At 41.8% G+C, this 13,281-nt stretch overlaps 1 protein-coding gene across 2 annotated transcripts in view; it reads right to left on the bottom strand.

The window, feature by feature from the left end:
• Positions 1-3,398: 3,398 nt before the first annotated feature.
• MFSD11 (major facilitator superfamily domain containing 11) overlaps positions 3,399-13,281 on the bottom strand; it is a 29,140-nt gene continuing 19,257 nt past the window's right edge. Inside the window, exons 7-11 of one of the 2 annotated variants that reach the window (XM_069481743.1) lie at positions 11,956-12,021; positions 9,982-10,107; positions 5,895-6,069; positions 4,828-4,963; positions 3,399-4,279 (exon numbers count right to left, since the gene is read on the bottom strand). In XM_069481743.1, coding sequence (XP_069337844.1) covers positions 4,115-4,279; positions 4,828-4,963; positions 5,895-6,069; positions 9,982-10,107; positions 11,956-12,021 — 668 coding nt within the window. In that variant the 3' untranslated portion in view covers positions 3,399-4,114. The remainder of the gene's footprint in view (positions 4,280-4,827; positions 4,964-5,894; positions 6,070-9,981; positions 10,108-11,955; positions 12,022-13,281) is intronic. The other variant, XM_069481742.1, reaches the window with a different exon arrangement.

Below are 13,281 nucleotides of genomic sequence, written 5' to 3'. Positions count from 1 at the left end.
CACAAAGCTGAAAAGAATGTCAGGTTTGAGAGGCACTGAAACATTACAGTTTCTTGGTCTACTGGATTAACACAAATATACATCCTAGTATTAAAATTTAGTATATTATGGATCAAAAAAAAGAAATCACACAAAATGTCAAGAGTGGGAGTATTTCTATAGAATATGTTTCCATATTTCTTAAGAAATATGAGTTGTAAAGAAAAGAGTTGTCTATTTCACACGCTGGAAACCTGACCAAAAGAACCCAAACAAGCCAAAGTAGTTTTGTCACATTTTAATGAGACGTTAACTTTTCAAACTTTATCTCTTAATCAATATACATAACCCACACTCATAATCATTTCACTGTGGATTATATAACAAAGGCCCACAGTGGTATTGCTACCCCAATATTTGGCCAGAATTTGATCCAATTTGAGCAAGTCTTCTATATTCTTAGGGGACCAAAAGTAGCAGAACTGGACATTAGGCCATATTGCAAAGAATATTTTCTTTCTTTTTTCTTTTTTTTTTTTTATTTTGAGACAGAGTTTCCCTCTGTCACCCCGAGTAGAGTGCAGTGGCCTCATCATAGCTCACCACAGCTTCAAAGTCCTAGGCTCAAGCAATCCTCCTGCCTCAGCCTCCCGAGCAGCTGAGACTACGGGCATGCGCCACCATGCCTGGCTAATTTTCCTATTTTTAGTAGAGACGTGGTCTCCCTGTTGCTCAGGCTGGTCTTGAACTCCTGAGTTCAAGCGATCCTCCCTCCTCAGCCTCCCAGAGTGCTAGGATTACAGGCATGAGCCACCACATTCAGCCTTTTTAAACTATTAATGTTAACGTATTTTTAGAACTTAAAAACTAAGGTACTTAGTGTATTTTAGTCAACAAACACCCTGTGTATGAACAGCCCAAGCCCAGGTTGAAAGTTTTTCAAGTCTTTGGGGAAGGAAAACTCAGAAGGGGAAGGCAGAGCACCTTCACACTCACGGAGAAAGACATCTGCGGTGCCATAAAGCTTGCTCCAGGTCTAAGCCACATTTCAATGTACACAATATGAAACCTGCAATAAAAGAGCACCACACCCAACATCACACACACACACACACACACACACACACTCATGTGAGACCAAGCTGAGGCGTTTACTTAGCTAAAGTATAAAGATAAAATGCTTTGATAGAGTATATAAGACAAGCATAAAAATTAAACTCTTTATTTCATTGTCACATTTCATTTTTTTCCGCCCCTGTGCTCCCCTCCCCCACCAGTCCACATTTCATTTTTAACTCAATTAATGCTGAGAATGTAAAAGATGACCTTAATGTTATCCAGTCATCTAATGAGCCCACCAAGATGAACACTATTTACAGACACAAAAAGTGAATAAAAACAAAGTAAAATTAAAAAAAAAAATGCAACTAAAGAACTTAAAACGAATAACAGTGTGTAGCAAGCGGGAGGCAGCCCAGAAGCTGGGTTTCTGACGTACTCAATAGAGCACGTCACTCCATTTCATTTCCCTGGCGATGATAATCACCACGAATCCTACAGGTGATGAGATGCCACGGCTTCCTTGGGTTAAAATACTTGGTGTCATTATCAAAGGACACTTAACCTCCTCCTGCCAGCCTCGCTGTGTAGATCCGTCACGAGCCAACAGAGCAAGAGCTCAGGGGAACGTGGGGACTGGGAATGCAGGACGCAGCTCTCACCTTCCGTGTAAGCCTGGGTGTGACAGTGGCCTTGTAAAACGGTCCCCAGTGACCCCCTCCTGGTGCTCCCACCCTGGGTAATCCCGTCCCCAAGGGAGGCTGTCACTTGCATCTAGCAAAAAGAATGCAGGAGAGGTGATGCGATGTCCCCTTTGAGATGAAGTTATGACAGACTGTGACTTCTGTCTTGCTCTCACTCTCTCTTCCGCTTTGCTTGCCTCCTTTGATGAGAGCAGCTGCCATGTTGTAAGCTGCCCTGAGGACAGCTCCGTGTGACAACACAGGGTGGTCTCTGGCCGACAGCCGTAAGAAACTAAGACCCTTAGCACAACAGCCTGTGAGGAACTGACTCCTGCCAGTGACCTCACGCGTGCGCTGAGAAGCAGGTTCTGTCCCAGCAGAGCCCAGAAAACACCTTGACCACAGCTTTATGAGACCCTGAGCCCGGGACCCAGCTCAGCCACACCCGGATTCCTGACCCACAGAAACTGGGACATAATAGATGTGTGCTATTATAAGCGGCTAAGTTTTGGGGTAATTTTTTATGCCACATTAGAAAATTAATACATCTCAGTAAATAATAACATGCTTAAAGAGATAATAAATCATTTGTCTTAAGTCTGAAGCAGCATTTACAAATTATTCGTACAGGGTCAACTAAGTCAACTGAGGTGATCTCAACTCCGAGAAAGCAAGCCAGAACTTCACCACCCGGAAGAGGAGAGTTCAGCGCTCCGCACCCGTGCGATTGCTCTAAGGATTCTAGCTAACTACAGGGTTCTCTGACTCCCTGCACTTGTCATCAAATATCTGAAAACCACGCTCTATTGTGTTTCTTCAGATTTGCAAGTCAACTATAAAATTTCTAAATTTCTAGCAAGTTTTAAAACAAATAATGGACAACAAGGTATATATGTTTGTCCTCTTGGCTGACTTTACTTTGCCAAAGAACTCATTTGTACAGTTAAATATCATACTTAAAAGTGAGCTCTCTTATTTACATGAAATGTCCGGAATAGGCAAACCTATAGAGACATAAAGTAGAGTCGTAGTTGCCAGGCCAGAGAAGGGGGAATGACTGCCAACAGGCAGGGGGTTGCTTTTGGAGCGATAAAAGTGTTTTGGAATTAAATAATGGTGATGGTTATACTATCTTGTGAGTGTATACTTTCAACTGGTGAATTTCATGGTTTCTGAATTTTATTTCAATTAAAAATTTAAGTGAGCTCTTATGGAGGAAAGCTAACTCGTCCATTTAAACATCTCCCCAACTAGTGACATTCCATTCCCAGGCATATGACATACACAAATGACAACATGACAGTGGCCTGCCACCACAGCTCAGATCTCACTACAGGTTGGTTTGTGGGGTTTTTGTATTGTATCTTCCAGGAAAATTACTAGCAAAAGTCCACCCCCAGTAAAGGTGTTTGTCTTTTTTTTTTTTGAGACAGAGTCTTGTTCTGTTGCCCTGGCTAGAGTGAGTGCCGTGACGTCAGCCTAGCTCACAGCAACCTCAAACTCCTGGGCTCAAGCGATCCTCCTGCCTCAGCCTCCCGAGTAGCTGGGACTACAGGCATGCACCACCATGCCCGGCTAATTTTTTCTATATATATTTTTAGCTGTCCATATAATTTCTTTCTATTTTTAGTAGAGACGGGGGTCTCGCTCTTGCTCAGGCTGGTCTCGAACTCCTGAGCTCAAACGATCCGCCCACCTCGGCCTCCCAGAGTGCTAAGATTACAGGCGTGAGCCACCGCGCCCGGCCAAGGTGTTTGTCTTTTTAAATGTGTTTTTGTTTGTTTACAAAAACAGGAATGTTAGATTCCTGTTTTTAAGACAATTTGTACCTCATTTCATAATACTTAATTGGCCACTCCTTGCTATGAACTACAAGGTAAGAAAATGTAACAACAAAACATTTAAGGGGAAGAAATCTTTTCAAAGGCAAGATCTCATTTCCACATCCCGCTATTTATTCCAATGCCACCCCCGACGCACGTGGAGAGTGGCACACGCCTCCGACGGTTACACACACATACTCCATACCCAGAAAAAAACCTTGACATGACTTATGGCCCAGAATTTTGAATCAAGGCAGGATTTTTCAACAAGAACAGGAGGGAGAAGAAAATATCTGTGTACTATCATGATTATAAGGGACTTGAGTAAATGAATTAAAAAACAGTATCTTTGAACAACTGTAGTGACAACAGCTTTCCCTTATTCCACTTGTTTTAAATAGCTCCTATCTGTAAACTTGAATGCCAACTCTCGCTGACTTAACAGTCTTACTCTTTTATTTTCCACACTGAACGTGATCCACACACGGTGAAAACGAAAGGCGGCTTCCTCCACCGCGCGCCGCATCCAGCCGTGTCCCCGAGGAGGCGCCTCCCCTTGCTGCCACCTGCTCAGATGCTTCGGTAGTCAGAGCCCCGGGCAACGATGGCGGCGGCTTCCCACTCCACAGCGAAGAATGAAATAGTTCCAAAAAACCCAAATATCACCATGACCAGGAGTTGCCAGTGAAGGAGAAGGTAGTTGCTGTAGAAAAATGCCATGGCTGCACAAATAGACTAAGAACAAATAAAACAAATCACAACGTGCACGCAGGGGTGCCGCACAACACCGCAATCAGCCCTGCTACTATCCAGCCCAAAGCACTGCTGGGACCGGAGGCACTTTCCAGCCCCCCTGCATCTAGATACGCCCTCACTGGTCACTAACGCGCTTTCCAGCCCCCCTCACTGGTCACTAATGCGCAGACACGCACGGTGAATTCCCACTGACGGCAGGTAATGAGCAAGCTACAAGCTCTGCTATTTAAAATAGCATTTTGTGGAAATAATGTATAGAGTGAAAAATACACTTGTCTGTATTACAAATGAATGGAATTCTGGTACCTAAGGAAGGAAATCTCCTGAGCCTTGGAGACCAGAATGTAAAATCTCTTACACAAACGAGGGGGAAAAAATCATACTGCCCACTGCTTCCTAATTCTACTCACAATTCCTTTTACAGGATACCCCCAACTTTCATTTAAAAACCACAATACTAGTAACCAAAAACAAAGTAATACACAAAGGAAAAGGACCCTACTTTAAACGCAATCTGAAGAGGTTACCTGAACAAACTTGAAGACGGCAAAAGCTGGCGCGCTGTCTTCGGAATAGAGAAAGCCTAAAATACTAAGCAGTTGGGTGTTGAAGCAGCTGTCCCCAAGACCCAACAGAAAACTGCAGAGAATGGCAATTTCTTTGCTAAAGAAAACAAAAATTAACTTAGTATGAATATTGCCAAAATTTACTAGAGCCATTTAAAATGTAAATGCAACCCACCCAACAAAAGCATTTTACCTTCAAGCTTTAAGTATTTATTATACTATGAAATAAGAACAAATATTAGAATTTACACAGTAAGAATTTATACTCTTTATATTGTAACAAGCTCTGGTCTATTAACTAACTGGGAAGCAAAATGCAGGTTGAATATCCCTTATCCAAAATACTTGGGACCAGAAGTGTTCCAAATTTCAGATTTTTTCAGATTTTGGAATATCTGCATTATACTTACTAGTTAAGCATCCCTAATCCAAAAATCCAAAATCTAAATGCTCCAATGAGCATCTCGTTTGAGCATCATGTTGGCACTCAAAAAGTTTCAGATTTTGGAGCATTTCCGATTTCAGACTTTCAGATTAGGGATGCTCAGCCTGTACTGATTTTTGGGCTGGGCTCCCCTTGGATTTGTGGATCTAGACAGAAATGTCTACATTATAATGAATTTCAGAGTGGAGTGCAACAAACCAATATCCTCAAAACTCATATAAGCCTCTCTGAAAGGACTGAGGGGGCTCCCCGGCTGCCAGAGCTCCCCTTGCTCCTCTCCGTTCTGCTCCTCCCTAACTCACTGCTCGAAACGCAGAGACAGAAAATTCAGATCAGGTACTTACGTGCTCCTTCAAGGATGAAGAAAAAGATTTAGCGGGGAAAAAGGTTAAAACCAACTATTACAAAAAGAACTTGGGATTCTCTATGGATTCCTATTTAAACTCATTCTGACTCTATTGACACTTGACAGACGACCTTGTGAAGACAACAGACTCTGAAGAGAATTAACCGCTCCACTTAATATAACATCTTGCCATCTGACACCCCCCCCCTCGAATTATAGGAATGGCAGTCACTGTACCTGGGTTTGATGTAAGCAGTGTTGTTAGTTCCCTCAACAGGAGCAATGGGAGCATCTCCAGGCATGTTGAGAAATATTAAATAAAAAGCTATAAAGTGCACCAGGATGCCCAACAGCACAACCGGGTTTCTACCAAAGCGATTATTCTTGCTCAGCAGGCCAAAGAGGCTTCCACCTATAAATCAAGATGATAGAAACATCACCAGGACTGCCACAACATTACACAGCTAGTCTTGAGTTATAATCAAGGAGGCAAGTTGTAACTGAACGTTATCAAACATTCAATATCTTCAAAAAATCCAACAACTCGGGGCTTGCAGACAATGCTAATGATGACCAAGCATCAACTATTATACCAAAAAATTAGACATCAAAATTACTTACATTTATATCCAGAAACATTCTTGCATTTCTTCTCTATGAATTATTATACCCACAAAACTATCCCCCTTTGATCTATCGCTTAAATCAGAATTAATAAAAAGGATACAACTTATCTCTACTACCAAGTTTTGTTGTAACCATAGCCGAATGAGCCCAGGTGACACACTGAAAAGCAAGCATTGTGCAATTTCAGAATTACGTGTGAGCTCCAAAGAGGGGAAAGAAAAGCTTATGGAGGCTCAGCAATGAGAACAGCTTAGAACGTCTCCACGGCGAAGGGAGAATCCTTAACAACAAGAAGAGAAGACCTTTCTAACCTAATGGTAAGAGACAATGGGGCATTGCCTTTATGGTTCTTAAGTGAGTTCTACCCTAGAAATCTATCCCAGCAAACCCATAAATCAAAAGTGAAGGTTAACACTTAAAAAAAAAAAAAAAAAAAAAACCTATCTAGAAAATGGGCAAAAGATACAGACATGTTTCACCAAAGAGAATATACATGGGTAAACACATAAAAGATGCTCAACATTGTTGCCCATTAAAGAAATGGAAATTAAAATCACAATGAAATATCACTACATATCTATCAGAATGACTAAAATCAAAAAATAATCAGAACACTGAATGCTGGCGAGGACTCAGAAAAACAGAATCACTCATGCATTGCTGGTACAGCCCCTCTGGGAAACAGCCTAGCAGCTCCTCTCAAAGGCAGGCTGCAGGCCCAGTGCAATGGCTCACGCCTGTAATCCCAGCACTTCGGGAGGCCAGGCGGGGAGGATCACTTGAGGCCAGGAGTTTGAGACCAGCCTGAACAAGAGCAAGATTCTACCTCTAGAAAAAATAAAAAAATTAGCCAGGCGTGGTGGCACATGCCTGTAGTCCCAGCTGCTCGAGAAGCTGAGGCAGGAAGATTGCTCGAGCCCAGGCATCTGAGGCTGCATTGAGCTATTATCACACCACTGCACTCTAGCCTGGGTGATAGTGAGACCAGACCCTGTCTCAAAAAAAATAAATCAATAAATAAAGCAGGCTGCAGCACAGGGAGAGGGAACCCAGGCGGAGTCCCACAGTCTTCCCGAGTTGAAGAGACAGGCCTGTGAGTCTAGGGATATCAGCGTGGCCAGAGTTCACAGACAAGGGTATCAGAAAGGACAGTTGCACAGAGAAACAATTCCAGAGGTCTTCACAGGGTCCCCCCGAGCCTTCAGCCGAGGACTGATCAGCACATTATGTGAGTAAGTGAGCAGAGGCCTGGGAAAGAACCAGCCAACAGGATTGGCCGTATTAGTGCCCTGGGCTGGGATCAGTGTCTGGTCCCACCAGCCAGACGGGAAAACTTACAATTCACAGGGCACTGGGTGGAGCACACAGAGGGGTCTTCCCCCAGGAGAAGGGAATAATTAGCCCTAGACTGAGTGAGTGCTGCTCCCGTCCCACCCAATGAATCTTAAAAGCAGGACCTGAAAGAATCATGCTGTTTATAATTAAATGAATTACATCTAAGAACAAAGCTCAATGATATTTACAGGAATAAAAGAAATCTAGTACCCAACAAAGTAAAAGTCACAATGTCTGGTATGCACAATAAAATATCACCAGGCATGCAAAGAAGCAGGAAAGTAGGACCTACAATGAGGAGAAAAAGCAATCAAGTGTAGAATTACCACATAACTGAGCAATTCCACTCCTGGGGATGTGCCCAAGAGAAACGAAAACATATGTCTGCACAAAAACTCGTACACAAATGTTCACAGCAGCGTTACTCATAAGGGCCAAAAAGTGGAAACAACCCAAATGTCCATTAAGTGATGAGTGGATAAATAAAATGTGGTATATGCATACAGTTAAATGTTATTTGGCAATAAAGAGGAACGAAGTACTGCTACACTGACCCGTACATTTTAAATGGGTGAATTTGGGGGCCTGTGAGCTTTATCTCAATAAAACTGTTAGGAAAAGAAAGAAAAGAAAGAAACAAAACTACCCCAGGACTGTTGCAGATGTTAGGAATGAGCAAGACATTAAAATAATTAATACTGGTTGGGCATGGTGGCTCACGCCTGTAATCCTAGCACTCTGGGAAGCCGAGGCGGGTGGATGGCTCGAGGTCAGGAGTTCGAGACCAGCCTGAGCAAGAGCGAGACCCCCGTCTCTACTAAAAATAGAAAGAAAATTAGCTGGACAACTAAAAAATATATAGAAAAAATTAGCTGGGCATGGTGACACATGCTTGTAGTCCCAGCTACTTGGCAGGCTGAAGCAGGAGGATCGCTTGAGCCCAGGAGTTTGAGGTTGCTGTGAGCTAGGCTGACGCCATGGCACTCTAGCCCCAGCAACAGAGTGAGACTGTGTCTCAAAAAAAAATAATAAATAAATAAATTATATAACAGAAGAAAATGTGGGCAAATCTTTCACCTCAGTATAGGGAAGACTATTCTAACTATGATTCAAAATCCAGAGGCAATAACAATAAAACATTGGTAAATTTGACTACATAAAAATAAAAACAAATATATGGCAAAAAGCACCATAATCAAAGTCAGAAGACATATAATACACTGGGGGAAATATTCACAATATACCACACAGAAAAAAAGAGCTAACATCCCTAATTTTATAAGGCAAATTTAAAACTGAGGAAAAACAGATTAAAAATCTTCTAGAAAAATGGGCAAAAAGACTCCAATAGAAGGCCTGGTACGGTGGCTCCTTCCTAGGGGCACAGCCAACCTCGAGGCAGGGAGGCTGCCTGTAAGCACCTACTCAGGAGCAGGATGTAGAGCAGACTCCTGTGATCCCAGCACTCTGGGAGGCTGAGGCGGGAGGATCACTTAAGCTCAGGAGTTCGAGACCAGTCTGAGCAAGAGCAAGATCCCATCTCTACTACAAATAGAAAAAATTATCTGGGCGTGGTGGTGCACACCTGTAATCCCAGCTACTCAGGAGGCTGAGGCAGGAAGATTGCTTGAGCGCAGGAGTTTGAGGTTGCTGTGAGCTAGGCTGATGCCATGGCACTCTACTTGGGGCAATGGAGTGAGACTCTGTCTCAAAAAAGAAAGAAAGAAAACCAGAAAGTCAAGAATTCCAAGACACTAAATATTTTTTTTTTTTTTTTTTTTTTAAAGACAGAGTCTCACTCTGTTGCCCAGGCTAGAGTGCCGTTGGCATCAGCCTAGCTCACAGTAACCTCAACCCCCTGGGCTCAAGCAATCCTTCTGCCTCAGCCTCCTGAGTAGCTGGGACTACAGGCATGCGCCACAATGTCCAGCTTATTTTTTTTTTCTATATATATTGTTAGTTGTCGAGCTAATTTCTTTCTATTTTTAGTAGAGACGGGGTCTCGCCCTTGCTCAGGCTGGACTCGAACTCCTGAGCTCAAGCAATCCTCCCACCTCGGCCTCCCAGAGTGCTAGGATTACAGGCGTGAGCCACCACTCCAGGCTGACACTAAGTATCTTAAGAGGAAAAGTTGGGAGAGACCATGTGTCTACTTATTTATGGTTTCTATCTGTGAATTATTTGACAAATGTTTTATAATTTATAGTAGTGACAATAGAAAAACAAAAACATACCCATTTGGGTAAAAATAAGTAGAAAAACCAGAAATTCAAGGACAGAGAGGTGAAATACCTTAAAATTTCTATTTTAACTATAACAAACTGGTATTTTTAATGCAAAGATTTTTTTTTTTTAAACCAACCTAGAATTTCTCCAATGCCGATGAAAATGCCAGAAAGTCCAATAAGGCTTTTCTCTTCTGTTCCAAATTTATTTATAGCACCAATACAGGTTCCATATACACCAGAGAAGAAAGTCAATTCCAGACCTTTAGAAAAAATATCAGATTTAATTTAACTATACATTCACATTTTCCTTTTCCTGATTTTCTTCAGGTCTACTAGTATTTGAGGTACATACACATAAAACACACAGGGAAAACAAAACTCACAGAGAATAAAGTATTAATCCCCAAGCAGAGCATAAACTGATGCTATATAACGGATAAAATGGAATTAGCCACATGCCATGAACTAAATATTTGTGGCCATCCTAAAATCCATATGTTGAAATGCTAATCCTCAAAGCATGAGGGTATCTGGAGATGAGGCCTTTGCAGGGTAATACGGTCATGAGGGTGGATTATAAAGAGACACCAGAGAGCTGATGTCCTGTCTGCTCTCTGCCTTGTGAGGACGCAGCAAGAAGGCAGCTGTCTACACACCAGGAAGAGCCCTCGCCAGAACCCGACCATGCTGGCACTCTAATCTTAATAGCTGTCTAAGTCAGCACGTCTATGGCAATTTGTTATAGCAGCTAAAACTAAGATACCATGAGATGGCATTTGCCACGTATTTCAGATAAAAGTATACAACTCAAATAAACAGACATCCTCATGTCAAAACCTATCACTCTGAGTGCAGGCAGGGTATAGGCAGAGGATATAATTAACATAACTTTGAATACTAAATACCAGTGAATACTAAAGTACTCATTTTCCTTATGAATAGCTTTCCAAGGAAACAGGAACATTCCTACTCCTGCTGGATTGTACTGTTACTGTACTGGAAAACCAATACATGCCATCCACTGTTGCTCAAAGACACAATAATGTTTTAATTAAACCCTGTTTCCTAGGAAAAGAAAATTACTAAGATTAGAATAAAAAGTTAGAGTAAATCAGTAGAGGACCTTGATTCCTTAATGCTACAATATCTTAATTGTGAATTTTAAAGATGTTTAATGTTTATTCTATTTCTCCTAAGAAGAAGAGTTTGTACCTGTGAGGCACATACATGCACAGTAGTAACTGGCACATTAGGGCATTATCTAAAAGGAAATGAATTCCCTCATCATTCTTAAGACCCAAGGGTGCTCCACCTATTGTCACATCGCACATGATCATGCCCTTCTATTTCATTAGAAATTATCTTAATCCATGTAAAGTTACAGAGATTTATTCACGGTTATTTTCTGCAGCACTCTGTCTTGGCCTTAAATCATGGGTCCCGATGAGCCATGTGTCCTGGTTTTCTTCCCACAGTGGATTTGGGCTGGCCCTGTGACCTGTTGTCACCAAGAGAATGTAGTGCAAGGGATGCTGGGCTAGAGGCAGGCCTGAGCTTTAAGAAGGTCTGGTAGTTTTTCCTGTTGCCCTCTGTGCAGCCTTTAGCCATTAACAAAGACGTCTGGCTATGCGGCCTGGTCAGGAGGAGATCTTGTGGAGGGGGTCACACAGGTGGACAGAGGCCCTGAGACTACACGCAGAGAGAGACCCAGATCTATATCTGACCATGGTCAAGGTACCAGACATGTGAATAAAACTGTCTTGCAAGTTCCAGCGCCAGCCACCCTCTGACAGAAGCCACAAGAGACTCCAAGTAATTGAATCAGAAGAACCACCCAGGGAGGGGGGTAGATGATGAAAAATTACTTAATGGGTACGATGTACATTATTCGGGTGATGGATACCTTAAAAATCTTGATTTGACCACTATGTAATCTATACATGTAACAAATTTGCACTTGTACCCCATACATTTCTACAGATTTAAAAAAGTAAGAACCATTCAGCTGTGCCAATGTGCAGAATTGTGAAAAATAATAACATGACTATTGTTTCCAGCCCTTATTGTCATCATGCAGCAACAGAAAACCAAAACAGCAATTCCATTACCTGTATAAGCAGTTGTAATACTAAGAAGGAGCATCTCTTTGGTGGCACATAACTTAAAAGACTTTTCTGTAAAGAAAAAAATTTAGGAATACTTAACTAGGTTTTAATTAAACAAAAATTCTAAAACATTCATTCAACCAAAACACCCCTTGTTAATGCCAGTAAATGCTTTGGGATAGAAGTTAAAGTTTTAGGTTAAAATGGGTAAGGTATGAATTAAATCTGTGCTACAAAACAAAAGCTTATTTCAAGTGCTTAAATATATCCTTGAGTTCATTTTCTTCAACATATTTTCTAGCTCTTACAACAAAAATAACATGAAAAGGAGGAAAACAAACAAAAAATCAAACAAGACAACACAATACTTCAACAGACATGATTAAACATCAGGTGATTAAAGGAGTCACCAATTGGCCAAGCACTGACTTTCCTAAAGAATTCTCACAGAGCAGCTTTAAGACTGGACTCAAAGTCACAATCAACCAGGGAGCTTTTTGACCACACAGAAGCTGGAGTACCACTCCCCAAGATTCTGACTCTAGATCTGAGGACTGGCACTTTAGTTGTGCACATTTGTTTGTTTATTGATTGATTGACTGAATGAGACAAGGTCTCATTCTGTTGCCCAGGCTACAGTGCAGTGGTATCATCATAGGTCACCGCAACTTCAAACTTCTGGGTTCAAGTGATCCTCGTGCCTCAGCTTCCCAAGTAGCTGGGACTACATGCCGGGCTAATTTAAAAAAAAAAATTTTATTCAGACAGGGTCTCACTATTGCCCAGACCGGTCTCAAACTCCTGGCCCCAAGCAATCCTCCCACCTTGGCCTCGCAAAGTGCTGGGTGTGAGCCACCATGCCTGGCCTTCAATCACTTTAATGTTTGTTTTCACACTGTTTAATTTAGTTGAAATCTACAAAATGGAAAATGCATTTCTAGAAACTCTACAGTTTGGCCAGGCACACCTGTAGTCCCAGCTACTCGGGAGGCTGAGGCAGGAGGATCACTTGAGCCCAGGAGTTTGAGGTTGCAGTGAGCTATGATGATGCCATTTCACTCTAGCCCAGGCAACAGAGCGAGATCCTGTCTCAAAAATAAAAATAAATCATAATAATAAAAGCTCTATGTTTTAATTTAACTGCCTTTTTTGAACCTGCTCACATTTCATAATTTAAGGACCACTAATCTACTATACAAAACTAATAGTGGGTCCAGATGTTAGCTTTTATTCAACTGCTGACCACAAAACTTACATAAGTCACAAACACTGTGCTGAATCTCTCCATATGTAAAAGAAGATACTTATTTCTCTAATGTCTCTGAAATA

The sequence above is a fragment of the Eulemur rufifrons genome, chromosome 9 (assembly GCF_041146395.1).
Source record: "Eulemur rufifrons isolate Redbay chromosome 9, OSU_ERuf_1, whole genome shotgun sequence".
NCBI lineage: Eukaryota > Metazoa > Chordata > Mammalia > Primates > Lemuridae > Eulemur > Eulemur rufifrons.
This window is presented reverse-complemented; position numbering and strand designations above follow the sequence as displayed.